The 13,511-nt window shown below is 38.4% G+C and overlaps 1 protein-coding gene across 2 annotated transcripts in view; it reads left to right on the plus strand.

The window, feature by feature from the left end:
* RALBP1 (ralA binding protein 1) overlaps positions 1-13,511 on the plus strand; it is a 57,269-nt gene that overhangs the window by 22,529 nt on the left and 21,229 nt on the right. Inside the window, exons 3-6 of one of the 2 annotated variants that reach the window (XM_012648384.1) lie at positions 3,936-4,394; positions 7,912-8,261; positions 9,699-9,860; positions 10,851-10,982. In XM_012648384.1, the coding sequence (XP_012503838.1) occupies positions 3,936-4,394; positions 7,912-8,261; positions 9,699-9,860; positions 10,851-10,982 (1,103 nt within the window). The remainder of the gene's footprint in view (positions 1-3,935; positions 4,395-7,911; positions 8,262-9,698; positions 9,861-10,850; positions 10,983-13,511) is intronic. The other variant, XM_012648385.1, reaches the window with a different exon arrangement.

Raw genomic sequence — 13,511 nt, forward strand, 5'->3', positions numbered from 1 at the left:
TGGAACATTTAATAAAATAGGTATTCATTTTTCTTGAGTCAATGTCATGATGCATTCCATTTATAGGTCCTATTCAGTAGAGAGGACGAATCATTTAAGAATAGCTATTTAGTATGATAAAAGAAAATAAGGTAAGTTTTTATTTGAAGTATTCCTTTATTTTGGTCTTTCTGGTATTTTTAAGTTAATTTGTTTTTGAAGCATATAGACATAGGTAGATAACATATAGATAGAGTATACAAATTGTCTACAACTTGATGAACGGATATGCCTGCATAACCTCTACAAGGATCTAGAAACAGAGTGTTTTTGGGACCTTGGAAATTCCCTTTTACTGCCTCTCCAAAAGGAATGCCCCACCCCTCCCAAAAGTAACCTCTTTCATTGTAGGTTGATACTGCCTGATTTTGAACTTATGTAAATGGAAGTGTCTAGTTTCTTTTGCCCGATATTATATGTTAAAAGAAAAACTTCAGACAAATTAAATTTAGCAGAGTTTAATTGAGCAAAGAATGATTCCTAAATTGGGCAGCCCCCAGAACCTGACTAGGCTCAGAATGGCTCTGGGATTGCCACGTGATCGGATAATGTTTATGGACAGAAGGAAGGACAGTGAGGTACAGAAACAGCTAGGTTACTTATAGCTCAGTGTTTCCCTTATTTGAACACAGTTTGAACAGTTGGCCTCCTGTGATTGGGCAAAACTCTGTGGTGCAAGAGTAGGTTACAGTCTGTTTACACATCTCGTTAGCTTACAGTTCACTATATACAGAGAAACTTTTAGGCTGAACTTAACATATTAGGTCATTAAATACGAAATGTCCGATTTTGAATCAAAAGTAGTTTATTCTATCTCAAATAAGAAGCAGTACAATTAATCAAAATATCAGCCTAAACTATCCACACAGTTTTGCCATCTTAACAGTAGCTTGTTTATGCCAGCAGTGAAGAAGCCTGGAGAGTGAGTGGCAATGAAATTGCAAAAGGCGTTTACCACAGCTTATTGAGAATTGAATATTTTCTCTTGCAAGAGATGGTCCAAAGCCTGGAAGAAGTGGTAGTCAGCTTGTGCAAGGTCTGATGAATACAGTGGATGACAATGAGTTTCCAAGTCCAGCCTCTGTAGTTTGAGCAGTGTTGTTTGTGTGATATGTGGTCCAGCATTGTCTTGCAAGAGGATTGGCCTGTCTCTGTTGACCAGTCTTGGCTGCTTAATCGCAAGCATCCTCATCATTTTGTCCAATTGGTTGCAGCAGACATCCGCTGTAATCAACTGATCAGGTTTCATGAAGCTGTAGTGGATAATACCAGCACTGGACCACCAGACACTATTAGATTTATTTGATGAATATTAGGTTTTGTACTGTTCTGTCACTTTATCTTTATCCAAACATTGTGCCCAGTGCTTGTGATTGTCTAAAAGAATCCATTTTTCATCACACATAACAATATGGTGTCGAAATGCTTCACCTTCATGTCATGACAGCAAAGAAAGGCAAGCTTCCAGATGATTTCTCTTACGACACTCGTTTAATTCATGTGGAATGCATCCGTCCAGCTTCTTTACCTTGCCGATTTGTTTCAAATGGTCCAATATAGTTGGAATAGTAACATCAAACCGTATTGCTAATTCAGGCGTAGGATGAGATGGATTTGCTTCCACTACAGCTTTCAGCTCATCACAATTCACCTTGGTCTCAGGTTGCCCATGTGGCTCATTTTCAAGATTAAAATCACCAGAATGGAACTTCTCAAACCATCGACATACTGTGTGTTTATTAGCCACATCCTTCCCAAACACTGCGTTGATATTTCAAGCTGTCTGCGTTTCGTTGGTTCCACAGCGGAACTCGTATTCGAAAATAACATGAATTTTTGACTTATCCATGGTTTCACAAAAATTGGTCTAAAAAAAATTTGGAAGATAATCATGAGCCACAATGTGCATTTGAAAGACAGAGGATGTACCTTCACAATAAAAATAAAACAAGAAGCATCAAAGTGAAATGTCAGAGATAGCAACTGTCAAACTTAATATTTAAGGAAATCAGACATTTCATACTTAATGAGGCAGCTTTAGTTTAATTTAACATGTTTATTACATTTATTCATGTAATTCTATATAGCAGTAATTTGTTCATGTTTTGCTGGATATTATTTCATTGCATTAATATACTAGAGTTTATCCATTCTACTGTTGTTGCTTATTTTGGCTATTTTTCCAGTTTTGACCATTATGAGTAGTGCTTCTGTGAACATTGTCACATGACTTTTGGTTTACACGTTTATGTATTTCTGTTCTGTGTATGCCTAGGGGTGGAACTGCTTGCTCACGGGGCATGTGTATTTCAGCTGCAGTAAATCCTGTGAAACAGTTTTCCAGAATGGTGGTACCAGTTTACATTCTCACTATCAATGAATGAGAATTCTAGTTGCTTTATGTCATGGTATTTTGCCCTTAAATGTTTTTTTGTTTTTTGGTTTTTTTGGAGACAGGGTCTCACTCTGTAGTGAGGCTAGAGTGCAGTGGCGTGATCACAGCTCACTGTAATCTCCAATCCTGGCTTAAGCGATCCTCTTGGCTCAGCCTCCTGAATAGCTGGGACTACAGATATGTACCACCATGCCTAGCTAATTTTTTTACTTTTTATAGAGATGGGGTCTTGCTATGTTGCCTAGGCTGGTCTCGAACTCCTGAGCTCACGTGATCCTCCTGCTTCAGCTTCTCAAAGTGCTAGGATTACAGATGTGAGCCACCCCACTCGGCCTGCCTTAAGATTTTTGCCATTCCAGCTGGTATGGCGTTTGTGGCATTTTAGTTAGAACGTAACATATGAAATACCTTTAATCTTTGTTATAAAATAGCTTGTAAGGTTTGGACTGATCTTGGAGTTGAAAAAAATAGCTTGTAGGATAGCTAGCTAGCTAAGGAAAAGAATAGGGGAGTTATAGATATTAAAAAACAGCAAAACCAAACTATGACAGCTCTGACACAGTGTTAAAGCAATTGGGTACTTTTGTTAGGGTGTAAAAACCAGAGCTTCTGATGCAGGGAAGTGGACCACCAGATTTGGCCACCAGCCAAAGACGAGGGAATTTCTGGGTTCAGTCCTTACTCAAGTAAGGCCGCAATCCCTTTTGTGGTCTCCAGGAAGAACTTAACAGCTTGTGACAGGAGAGTGAAGTGTGATAGAGTAATAACTGAAGCATATTAAACAGTAGTGCGGTTTGTGTTATGCTTTCAGATTGCCTCAAGTCGCAGGCACCAAATAGGATAAAGGTAGGCAAAGTAGTTACAGATCGAGGATCTCTAATCCAAAATGCTCCAAAACCTGAAAAATCTGAAACTTTTTGAGTGCTAACACAACACTCAAAGGAAATACTCATTGAAGCATTTCAGGTTTCAGATTTTTGGATTAGGGATGCAGAACTGATGTAATGCAAATATTCCAAAATCCTGGAAAATCCAAAATCCGAAACACTTCAGGGTTTCAAGCATTTCAGATAAGGGATATACTCAACCTGTAGTATGTTAAAGGACATGATTCACATGATGAAATGACACTCTATTTTATAGAAGGAATCATTCCATTGGTTCTGTATGTAGAACCTTTTATGTGTATTTGTAATATTTGGTTTGCCAGAATTTCACTTACATACATAATGTAAAACCAGTTTCCCCCACTAGTAGTGTAAGAATGGTAACTGTCAGCTGCTCATCGCCCTCTTGTGGTCAGGAGACGTCACTGCAACATCTCTTTCTGGTGGGGAAGAAACCCATTTCTCTGCTGGAAGCACCAGGAGGGATTGGCCTGAAGTGGGAAGCCAGATAGCTAGTGCCACGTGGCACTGTTTTTGATTCTGTCTTTGGAAAGCATAGGACAGTTTGACATTAAACAAACGTATAACTTACACTGTCTACATTTCTTTGGCAGCGGAAGGCTATGCTACCTTTCATGAAGATAGCTCTGGAGATGAAGCTGAAAGTCCTTCTAAAATGAAGAGGTCCAAGGGAATCCATGTTTTCAAGAAGCCCAGCTTTTCTAAAAAGAAGGAGAAGGATTTTAAAATAAAAGAAAAACCCAAAGAAGAAAAGCATAAAGAAGAAAAGCACAAAGAAGAAAAACATAAAGAGAAGAAGTCAAAAGACTTGACAGCAGCAGATGTTGTTAAACAGTGGAAGGAAAAGAAGAAAAAGAAGAAGCCAATTCAGGAACCAGAGGTGCCTCAGATCGATGTTCCGAATCTCAGACCCATTTTTGGAATTCCTTTGGCTGATGCGGTGGAGAGGACCATGATGTATGACGGCATCCGGCTGCCGGCAGTTTTCCGTGAATGTGTAGATTACGTAGAGAAGTATGGCATGAAGTGTGAAGGCATCTATAGAGTTTCAGGTACTGGGGACATGCACTTGGTGGTTTTTAAAAATTAACTCACTTTCATATTTCGAAGGAAGGAAAAATATTAACTTGAGCAGAAAATTTGGCTTGGGTCCTAAGCCTTATTCATTTCCTCGATCCTTCCAATTGCACAAAAATTCTCACCCCATTTCCTTTTTGGTGTTTGGGCAGTTTGGTTTTTTATGATATTTCCCTCAGTTAGGAGGATTCCCACCTGAGTCGTTCATAGCTTGCAGCCAGGACTAGGACACGTGAAGCGTGTGGGTGGCATTGCTTAACAGCTGTGCTCGGACCCTGCTTTTTTCTTCTTTTCTTCCCAGTCTCAGCAGAGGCTTTGTGGTGCGAGGGCCATCAGCGAGAGAAGGAAGGATGTCTGCGTGAAGGAAGCTTCTTGGGCAGAAGGCACGTTGAGGCACATTTGTTGACATAGTCATAGAGCATGTCCTGAGCTCAGCTAAGAGACATGAAGTGGTGTGGTTTTTTTTTCTTTGGAGGTGCAGTTCCTGGAGGAACTGCAGTACCAGGTTGATGCGTGGAGTGGACTGAGCGAGCTGCTCCAAAACTCCAAACTCCACTTGATATATTGTTCTTGGATAGAGGACTTATCAGATATTAAACTGATAAGAACAGATACTACACTTGATCTCAGCCAAAGGGCTGAAAAGTGATGAAGTGTTCTTTTCCAAATGTTTAGGCCCCAAACGTGAATGCTCTGTCAGCCACTTGCAGCTATTACATATGTTAGTGAAATTGATTTTCCATTCGTCTTCATCCCATATATATACAAATTTAAATTTCATACTTGGCAAGAATGTGTTTCATATTGGGTTCATAATTTATGCAAATTGATTTTTAAAAGTCTAAACATTAATAACATACGCTACTTCTCTCATGATCTTGATAGGCATGAAGAAATATTTTGTTAAAGTTTCTCTGAAAAGTTTCTACAGCTTTGTTTGAAGAATTCTTTTGTCTCTGACCTATTTTTGCTGTTTGAATTCTATTGGAAATTCAAAGTTGTTGGAACTCTCCTCTACTTATGTGTAAAAGCACTCAAACGGAGCTCTTCCCCAGCGTTGACTCCTAGAACCTGACCTCTTGCTTTGATGGATTTTATATAATGTTTATTCTTTAACCTGTGGTAGTGTGTTATAGTCAGCATATCTTGTACTACAGTTATGGCTAAGACTTTACTTTTTTTTTTTTTTTTTTAACTTTGGGCATTCCCCATAACAAATTTTACTTGCTGCTTTGCAATTTTCCAACATTTGTACATCTATTAAATAGAAGCTCCCAGTGCCTACTTTTATGAATTTGTCTTTGGGTATTTATCTTCATAATTGTCAGTAAATTTATATTACTTCTGAAAGCAGAGTGTAGCCCCAGATGCTAATTATAGTATAATTTGGTGTAATTCCACATTCATTTCTGATAAGACTTTCCTTTTTGAATAGTAATACATTTTTTTTTTTTTGCTGTAGATTTTGAGTCTCATTTATTTATGTATCAGTTCCAATTTTAAAACTAATATGAAAGACGATTTAAGTGGTTTTAGAGATTTTAATTACCTATGTTTTATATCTTTTGCATTAAAATGTACCTGTATACTCTTTCTTTCCCTGGAATGCTTTATTTGGAGTGTCCAGTTTTGTTTGTTTTTAAAGTGAAAGCGAGATTTATTCAGAAACTGTAGAAAGTTAGAAAGTCTACCCCACAGATAGAGCAGAGACAAGTTCTCCCTGCAGAAAAGAACCAGCCTCCTCCAGAAACTCTAGAAAGTCTCCTCCACAGGCAGAGTAGAGGCTGGTGGTCCCTGTAGAAAAGAACCAGCCCCTTGCAGATGAGGACCAGCCCCGTGCAGAGGAGAACCAGCTGGAATATCTACTTTTTAAAAGGAAGACATTTTAATAATTTCAGAGTCACAGCAAACCAAACACATATATTCTAATTGTCCACATGTGCAGTTCGCTGGGGGGAAAATTACATGCGTAATGACGAAGAGAGGAGATCTTTGCCGAGAATTTCAGTTAAAGTTATTGCTCATGTTTTACTCATAGTGTCATAAAAGTAAGACAATGGGAATTATCTTCTGACTTTTCTGTCTTAAATATTATGCAAAAGTAAATTCATATTGTTATTTTTGTATTTGGTGCTATTGATTTTATTTTGTCAGTGTTGGGTAAGTTACAGATTTATTGTAATGCCATTCAAGGTTTTCACATAAGATAAGGCATGCCGAAGCCCAGCTGTAAGCACTGTGGTGATTCTAAGATGCTACACAGGTTAGATGGCATTTACCATTAGAAACTGTCAGCCTTAATTTGTGGCCTAAACAATTGGCCTAAAGTGTTAAGTATTAAAAGCAAAGAAAAAAGCTACTTTGTGTTTTCTGGCCAATCACTGTTACTGAATTATGCCACTTAATGCAATGCGAATTGGACTAAAGACTTACACTTATGCCGGGCGGGCGTGGTGGCTCACGCCTGTAATCCTAGCACTCTGGGAGGCTGAGGCGGGAGGATCGCTCAAGGTCAGGAGTTCAAGACCAGCCTGAGCAAGAGTGAGACCCCGTCTCTACTAAAAATAGAAAGAAATTAGCTGGACAACTAAAAATATAGAGAAAAAATTAGCCGGTCATGGTGGCGCATGCCTGTAGTCCCAGCTACTCGGGAGGCTGAGGCAGGAGGATCGCTTGAGCCCAGGAGTTTGAGGTTGTTGTGAGCTAGACTGACACCACAGCACTCTAGCCCAGGCAACAGAGCAAGACTCAGTCTCAAAAAAAAACAAAGACACTTACATAACGTTTGGATAATATTTGTTTTGTGTGTTAGAGTGTCTTTCCAATAAGCAAAGCAAAACAATTTGATTTTAGAAACCCAAACTTTATTTACTTTTGTTCCAGTTCTATTTAGATTAAGGAAGCACTTAAAGAATCCAAACTTTAAAATAGAATTTAGTTGGGGACTATATAATGAAGAATAGTTTTCAAAGAGTTTGTTTAGATAGCTAACTTCCCTTTTGCAATTACAATATAATTTTTGCTTATAAAAAAGTAATTTACCCACAACTTTTGGGAATATACTTATGTATAGGCCAAGTTGCGTTTTATGTTGTCAGTCTCGTGACTAGTTTGAAAAGGCAGTTGGCTGCCTGTGTGGGACAAGACTTATGCTTGGATTGTAGTTTAATTTTTGCCTGAATTTTTACCTAGCTATCTTTAAATTTAAAAATTTTTTTTTCCTGAATCAGTTGGCATATTTGCTTAAAATATTTATGATTGTTCTGAAAATACTGACCTTTCCAATTATCCTTTAGCTTTTTGTTAAGCGATGGTGTTTACAGAGAAATTATATGACCCTTGTTGAGATAATAAACCTCTTGTTATGAATTATTTATTGGTCAGGTGGCTGTTCTTGAATCTCCCCAGCAAGGGTGAGTATAGTGGTGGTGAAAGCTGTGTGTTTGAGTTTTTTTTCTTAGTATTCTCTCTCTTCTGAATTTGAACGTTAAGGAATTAAATCAAAAGTGGATGAGCTAAAAGCAGCCTATGACCGAGAGGAGTCTACAAACTTGGAAGAATATGAGCCGAACACGGTAGCCAGTTTGCTGAAGCAGTATTTGCGAGACCTTCCAGAGAATCTGCTTACCAAAGAGCTTATGCCCCGATTCGAAGAGGCTTGTGGGAGGACCTCAGAGAGTGAGAAAGTACAGGAGTTCCAGCGCTTACTCAAAGAACTGCCGGAATGTAACTACCTTCTGATCTCCTGGCTCATTGTGCACATGGACCATGTCATCGCCAAGGAACTGGAAACAAAAATGAACATACAGAACATTTCTATAGTGCTCAGTCCCACCGTCCAGGTACATGGTCTTCCCTACACGGTCCCCTCTGTTCCGACACTGAGAAGTGGAGGACACTTTCTGTCAGTCGCATGTGAAGCAATTGACTAGAGAAGGTAGATAATGGATTAGTTTGAATATAGGCGTCTTTCTTTTACAGCGTGGACAGTGTTGACATGTCACATAACAGAGCAGAGTTGTCCTTTAGCCTGTAGCTGTGTAATTTGAATATCGTGCAGTCTTTGCTGTGGGTTTATAAACAAGTTGCTGATGATGACAGTGATCTGTCGTTAGCAGAGGGAGAAGCAATTACACAGTTCATCTGTAGGATTTTAAAGATGATAGTTGTTTCATCAGATAGCATTATTGCTTAATTACACACACACACACATCACACTCACACAAAGGGGCCTAACATTTGTTTTGTCATTGTTTTGTCATTTTGTTTTACCCTGAGAGTTTCATTCAGATCCGGGAGAGGCTGTTGTAGGCGCTCAGCCTGAGAATGTGCTCCAGGGAATTAAATAGTGTGTTAATTGATGTCTTTTTGCAACATAAATACTTGGTTTTTCTTGATTGCTGCTCAGTTGGTGCTGTCATAGAGCATATATTTTTCTTTAATTAGAGATATTGATGATTTAGTCAGGTCTCCCCCAAAAAGATGATTTTTTAAAAAATTTTAAACCCTCTTTTTGGCCAGTATCGTAGGCCACCATAAATCACTATCACTGTTACTAGAGTGTTTCATTTACCAAAGATTCTTTTATTGCTCATTGATTATATTTTGGAAGCAAAATGTTTCTCAGACTTCAGTTTGATCATTCATACTAGCTGGGATTTCTGAATCTGGTAAATATTAGTAACATTGACACTGAATATTATTATAATAGGGATGACAGTATCACAGAAGATTCAAGTGTGTTGTAAGTGTAAGTTTTAGGTAGGAAATAACTTCTTTTATTTCAGCCAACCTCATGTCCGGGTCTTCTAGCGCCTGAGCACCTTTAACCCCTGGCTGCCCGAGTGCGCCCAGGAGGCGCGCGTTTCTGCAGCGAGGACCTCGGCCTCAGCCCAGCTTTGCAATTGCACGTGCTCTCGTTTCCCTCACTGTCCTGTTAAAAGGTCTCAAAATAAGTTGGAAGTAAAGAACATAAGATGTTTTAATCAGTTAACATCGCAGTGATAGAAAAGAACAAATCGATGGTCGTCAGCATCTGCATCCTTTTCTTGGCTTTTTTCCCTTTTAATTCCTTATGGTGCTTGACCACATGATTTAACTCACATTCTGCCATATTCTTAGATTAGCCATTAATTAGCAAAGCCTGTGTTGTCACTGCTGGGTAGAATTTTCATTCATGTGTCCAGGATTAAAGGATGCACTTTGTGATAGACACAAATAAATGAAATAAAATGATAATTTTAATAGTTTTCTTATAAACCTTGTAATTTTTTTCTTAGATCAGCAATCGAGTCCTGTATGTGTTTTTCACACATGTGCAAGAACTCTTTGGAAATGTGGTTCTAAAGCAAGTGACAAAACCTCTGCGATGGTCTAACATGGCCACGATGCCCGCGCTGCCCGAGACCCAGGCCGGCATCAAGGAGGAGATCCGGAGACAGGTGTGTGCCCTCAGCCCCACACCCGAGCCTACTACCGCCCCTGCGTGGCCATCCTGGAGACAGACGATGGTCAGTCTTCTTACTGAGACTCCCTGCGTGGCTGCAGCTGCGTTAGGCACGTTCCTCGTGGCACACTGAAGTCGGAAATTGCCATTTGGTACTATTTCATGCCAAAGAAGACAGAATATCATGGTGGAAAGAGCATAGTTTTTAAATCAAAAGACCTGGCTTTAAATTCTTGCTTTCCTCCTAATTAATAACTAGTTTTAGGCAAGTTGCTTAACCTCCTTTAAGCCTTGGTGTTCTCATTTTAAAATGGACCCTCCCATAGGGTTGATGTGACGACTACCACAAATGGGTTAAGGCATGAAGCGTGCCCAGGCACAGTGTAGACAGTCCAAAACTGTTTGCGTATCTGGACGAGGTTGCTATCATCAGCCGTAATTTACAGATACAAATATTGAAATCTAGGGAAGTTAAATAATTTACTCTGTGTCACATGATTATTAAGCTACAGAACCAAGTTTTGACCCCAAATCCTGGGCTTTTTCACCATGCTACTTTGATGTAAGAAATAATGCCATGTGCTGCGGGAAGGGTCAAACTGAATAAAAAAATTGAAGACTAAATAAGAAGTTTAATTATGTTAGATTATTTATTTGCAGGCACATTATCAAATCCGTACTTGCTTTCCTTCCCTTTCATCTGCTCTGAGCTCCCATTTCTTCTTAGTTGATGATGGGGGGGACTGAATTAACTACCAATGAACTAATGTAAATTAGTGAGTGGGCACCTAATTCCCAGATGGAACAAATAACAAGGGTGCTTTTTCAATCATATCCTTGAAAAAATAATCAGTGCCATTATTTCACTCCTTTAATGAAATGATAATTGAAAAGTAGTTGATTATACATCTTTAGAAATCGCACATGTTGTTGGTTTAAGACAGGAAGACATAGAATGCTACTTAGTGCTGGCATTGCTTTCTAGGAGTTTCTTTTGAATTGTTTACATCGAGATCTGCAGGGTGGGATAAAGGATTTATCTAAAGAAGAAAGACTATGGGAAGTACAAAGAATTTTGACAGCCCTCAAAAGAAAACTAAGAGAAGCAAAAAGACAGGTGAGTTAAACTTGTTATTTTGGTACATTATGTTTATAATAAAATATAAAAGAATGTGCTAGAGTCTTTCGTATACTATTTTAAGTTATTTTTAAAATATCATGTATACTTGTCACTTGAAGTGAAGCTCCCATATGGGAAATTTATTCACTCAGATGTTTCTAGTTCTGGATTATTGATACTTCAAATGTTTCATTTCATTTAGAAACTTTTTTTTTTAATTTAAAAATGATTTTACTGAAAGATGTTTTGTCATTTCTGCTTGATTATGCCTGTAAACAGATTTCTAAGGATGAGAAGCAGGCTGGATGGGGAGATATCTTTGGAGACTGCTGGGGAGTTTGAGGCGTTTAGAGTTAGTCAGCTCTTTGGCAGGATAGCGATGAAGGTGGCCTGGAAGGCTCTGGAGATCGGGCGAGACTCTGTTTACTTAGTAATAAGAAGAGTGGTATGCGACGCCTGATGAGTTTGGGGCCCACGAGTCAGACTTTTGATTTCCCTCTAGTTTACTGTGTGTTGCTTTGTTCTGGGACTTAGTTTGCCAGCCACACCAAGGCCAAATCTCTGGACCAATCCATGTGCGTCTTCAGCTGCAGGATCCAACAGCACATGCAGGGAACATTAGTTAGCACTCACCAGGATAGCAGAGGATGACAGTGGGTTGCTGTTGTGGTTGTGTTGAAAGACAACGTGAGTACTTCTGTTTCTTTGAGGTTAGAGATCTGTGTCTGTGTGGAGGGCAGCTTTGTCAGAAGGGGCACATACAGGGGATTTATGCACATGCACTCCAGGATAAGCAGTCTAGCAGAAGCTCTCTGTGGATTTTTCTTCCTTCTTTTCTCCTGCTTGCTAGATTATCTCTTGCTCCTGTGCCTGTTTTGTTGTTGTTGTTTTAAAATTTTTCCCTCATGTATCAGCCTGGCAGTCAGGCTTTAGTGACTGACCACCCAGGCTCCCGGGCGGATTGTAATTGCTGGTCATATGGCATTGCCAGTCAACCTTTAGATGAAGAGTTCCTGACCTGGGACCGGGCTGGGGGAGACTTGGCTTTCATTTCTCTTCTACATCTTTCTTGGATAAAGGAATCGTGATACAGCAACCAGAGCCAATATCAGAAGGGATGGGTTTACCTTCACTTGAATAATTTCTTGATGCTATGTTTTCGTGCCTGCTTAGTAAGTCACGAAATGCTCAAAAGATTCTACCAAGTTGATTTCAACTTTGAGGAATAAATGACTTTTAAAGACAGAAGTATTAAAATTTATCATATTAACAGACTAAAAATAAGAGAAACTACATTATATCAGTAGATGCAGAAAAAGCATTTGGCAGAATTTAATACTTATTTATGATAAAAAAAAAAAAAACCTCTCAGCAAACAACTTTTTCAGCCTGATAAAGGGCATCTACAAAAAAATCTTCAATTAGCATCATATTTTATGGTGAAAGACTGAATGCTTTGTCCTAAGATTGGTGTATAAGGCAAGGATTTCTGCTGGTACCACTGTCTTCAGCATTGTACTAGAGGTGCTAGCCAGTACATTAAAGCAAGAAAAAAAGACATAAACATTGGAGACAAATAAGTGTTTATTCTTGGATAATATGATCATCTACATATAAAACCCTAAGGAATCTACAAAAAAAGAACTAATCGGTGAGTTTAGCAAGGTTGTAGGATACAAGATCAGATACACAAAAGTCTATTGTGTTTCTATATATCAGCAATTGCTAGTATATATAGAAATACAATAGACGGAAAAAAAGAGAGACCTAGATAAATGGAGAGATACATCATGCATGTGGAGCAGAAGACTCAGTATTGTTAAGTAAGATGTTAGATTTTCCCAAATCTGTAGACCCAGTCAAAATCCAAACAGGTGATTTTTTTTTTAATTAATAAGCTCTTCTAAAATTTATGTGGAAATACAAATGACCTAGAATAGCCTAAACAATTTTGAAAAAGAACATAGTTGAAGGACTCATACTCTTTGATTTTGAGACTTATTATAAAAGCTATGGTAATCAAGACAGTGGGTATTAGAGAAGGATAGACAGATAGAATAGAAAGTTCAGAATAGACCTATGCATATATGGGCAATTGGTTTTCAACAACGATGCTAGGATAACTCAAGAGGGGAAGGGATATTCTTTTCAACAAATAATGCCGGACAATTGCATGTCTACATGCAAAAAAAAAAAAAAAAAAGGACTGTGATTCTTTCCATACAACATATACAAAAATTAACTTGAATCATAAACTAAAAAAGCTTCCAGAAGAAAACAGAGGAGAATCTTTTATTGACTTTGGCTTAGGCAGTGATTTCCTAAATAGGATATAAAACCTACAAACTATAAAAGAAAAATTTGATAAATTAAATTTCATCAAAATTTTAAAACATGGTCTTCAGAAGACATTAGGAAGACCATGTTAAGGAAATAAATGTTCTAGCCAGAAGCTGTGAAAAAATATTTGCAAAAACGATGTATGTATTTAAGGACTTAAAGTTGAATATTTATAAAACTCTTACA

Source organism: Propithecus coquereli, unplaced genomic scaffold, assembly GCF_000956105.1.
Source record: "Propithecus coquereli isolate 6110/MARCELLA unplaced genomic scaffold, Pcoq_1.0 Scaffold283, whole genome shotgun sequence".
In the NCBI taxonomy this organism is placed as follows: domain Eukaryota; kingdom Metazoa; phylum Chordata; class Mammalia; order Primates; family Indriidae; genus Propithecus; species Propithecus coquereli.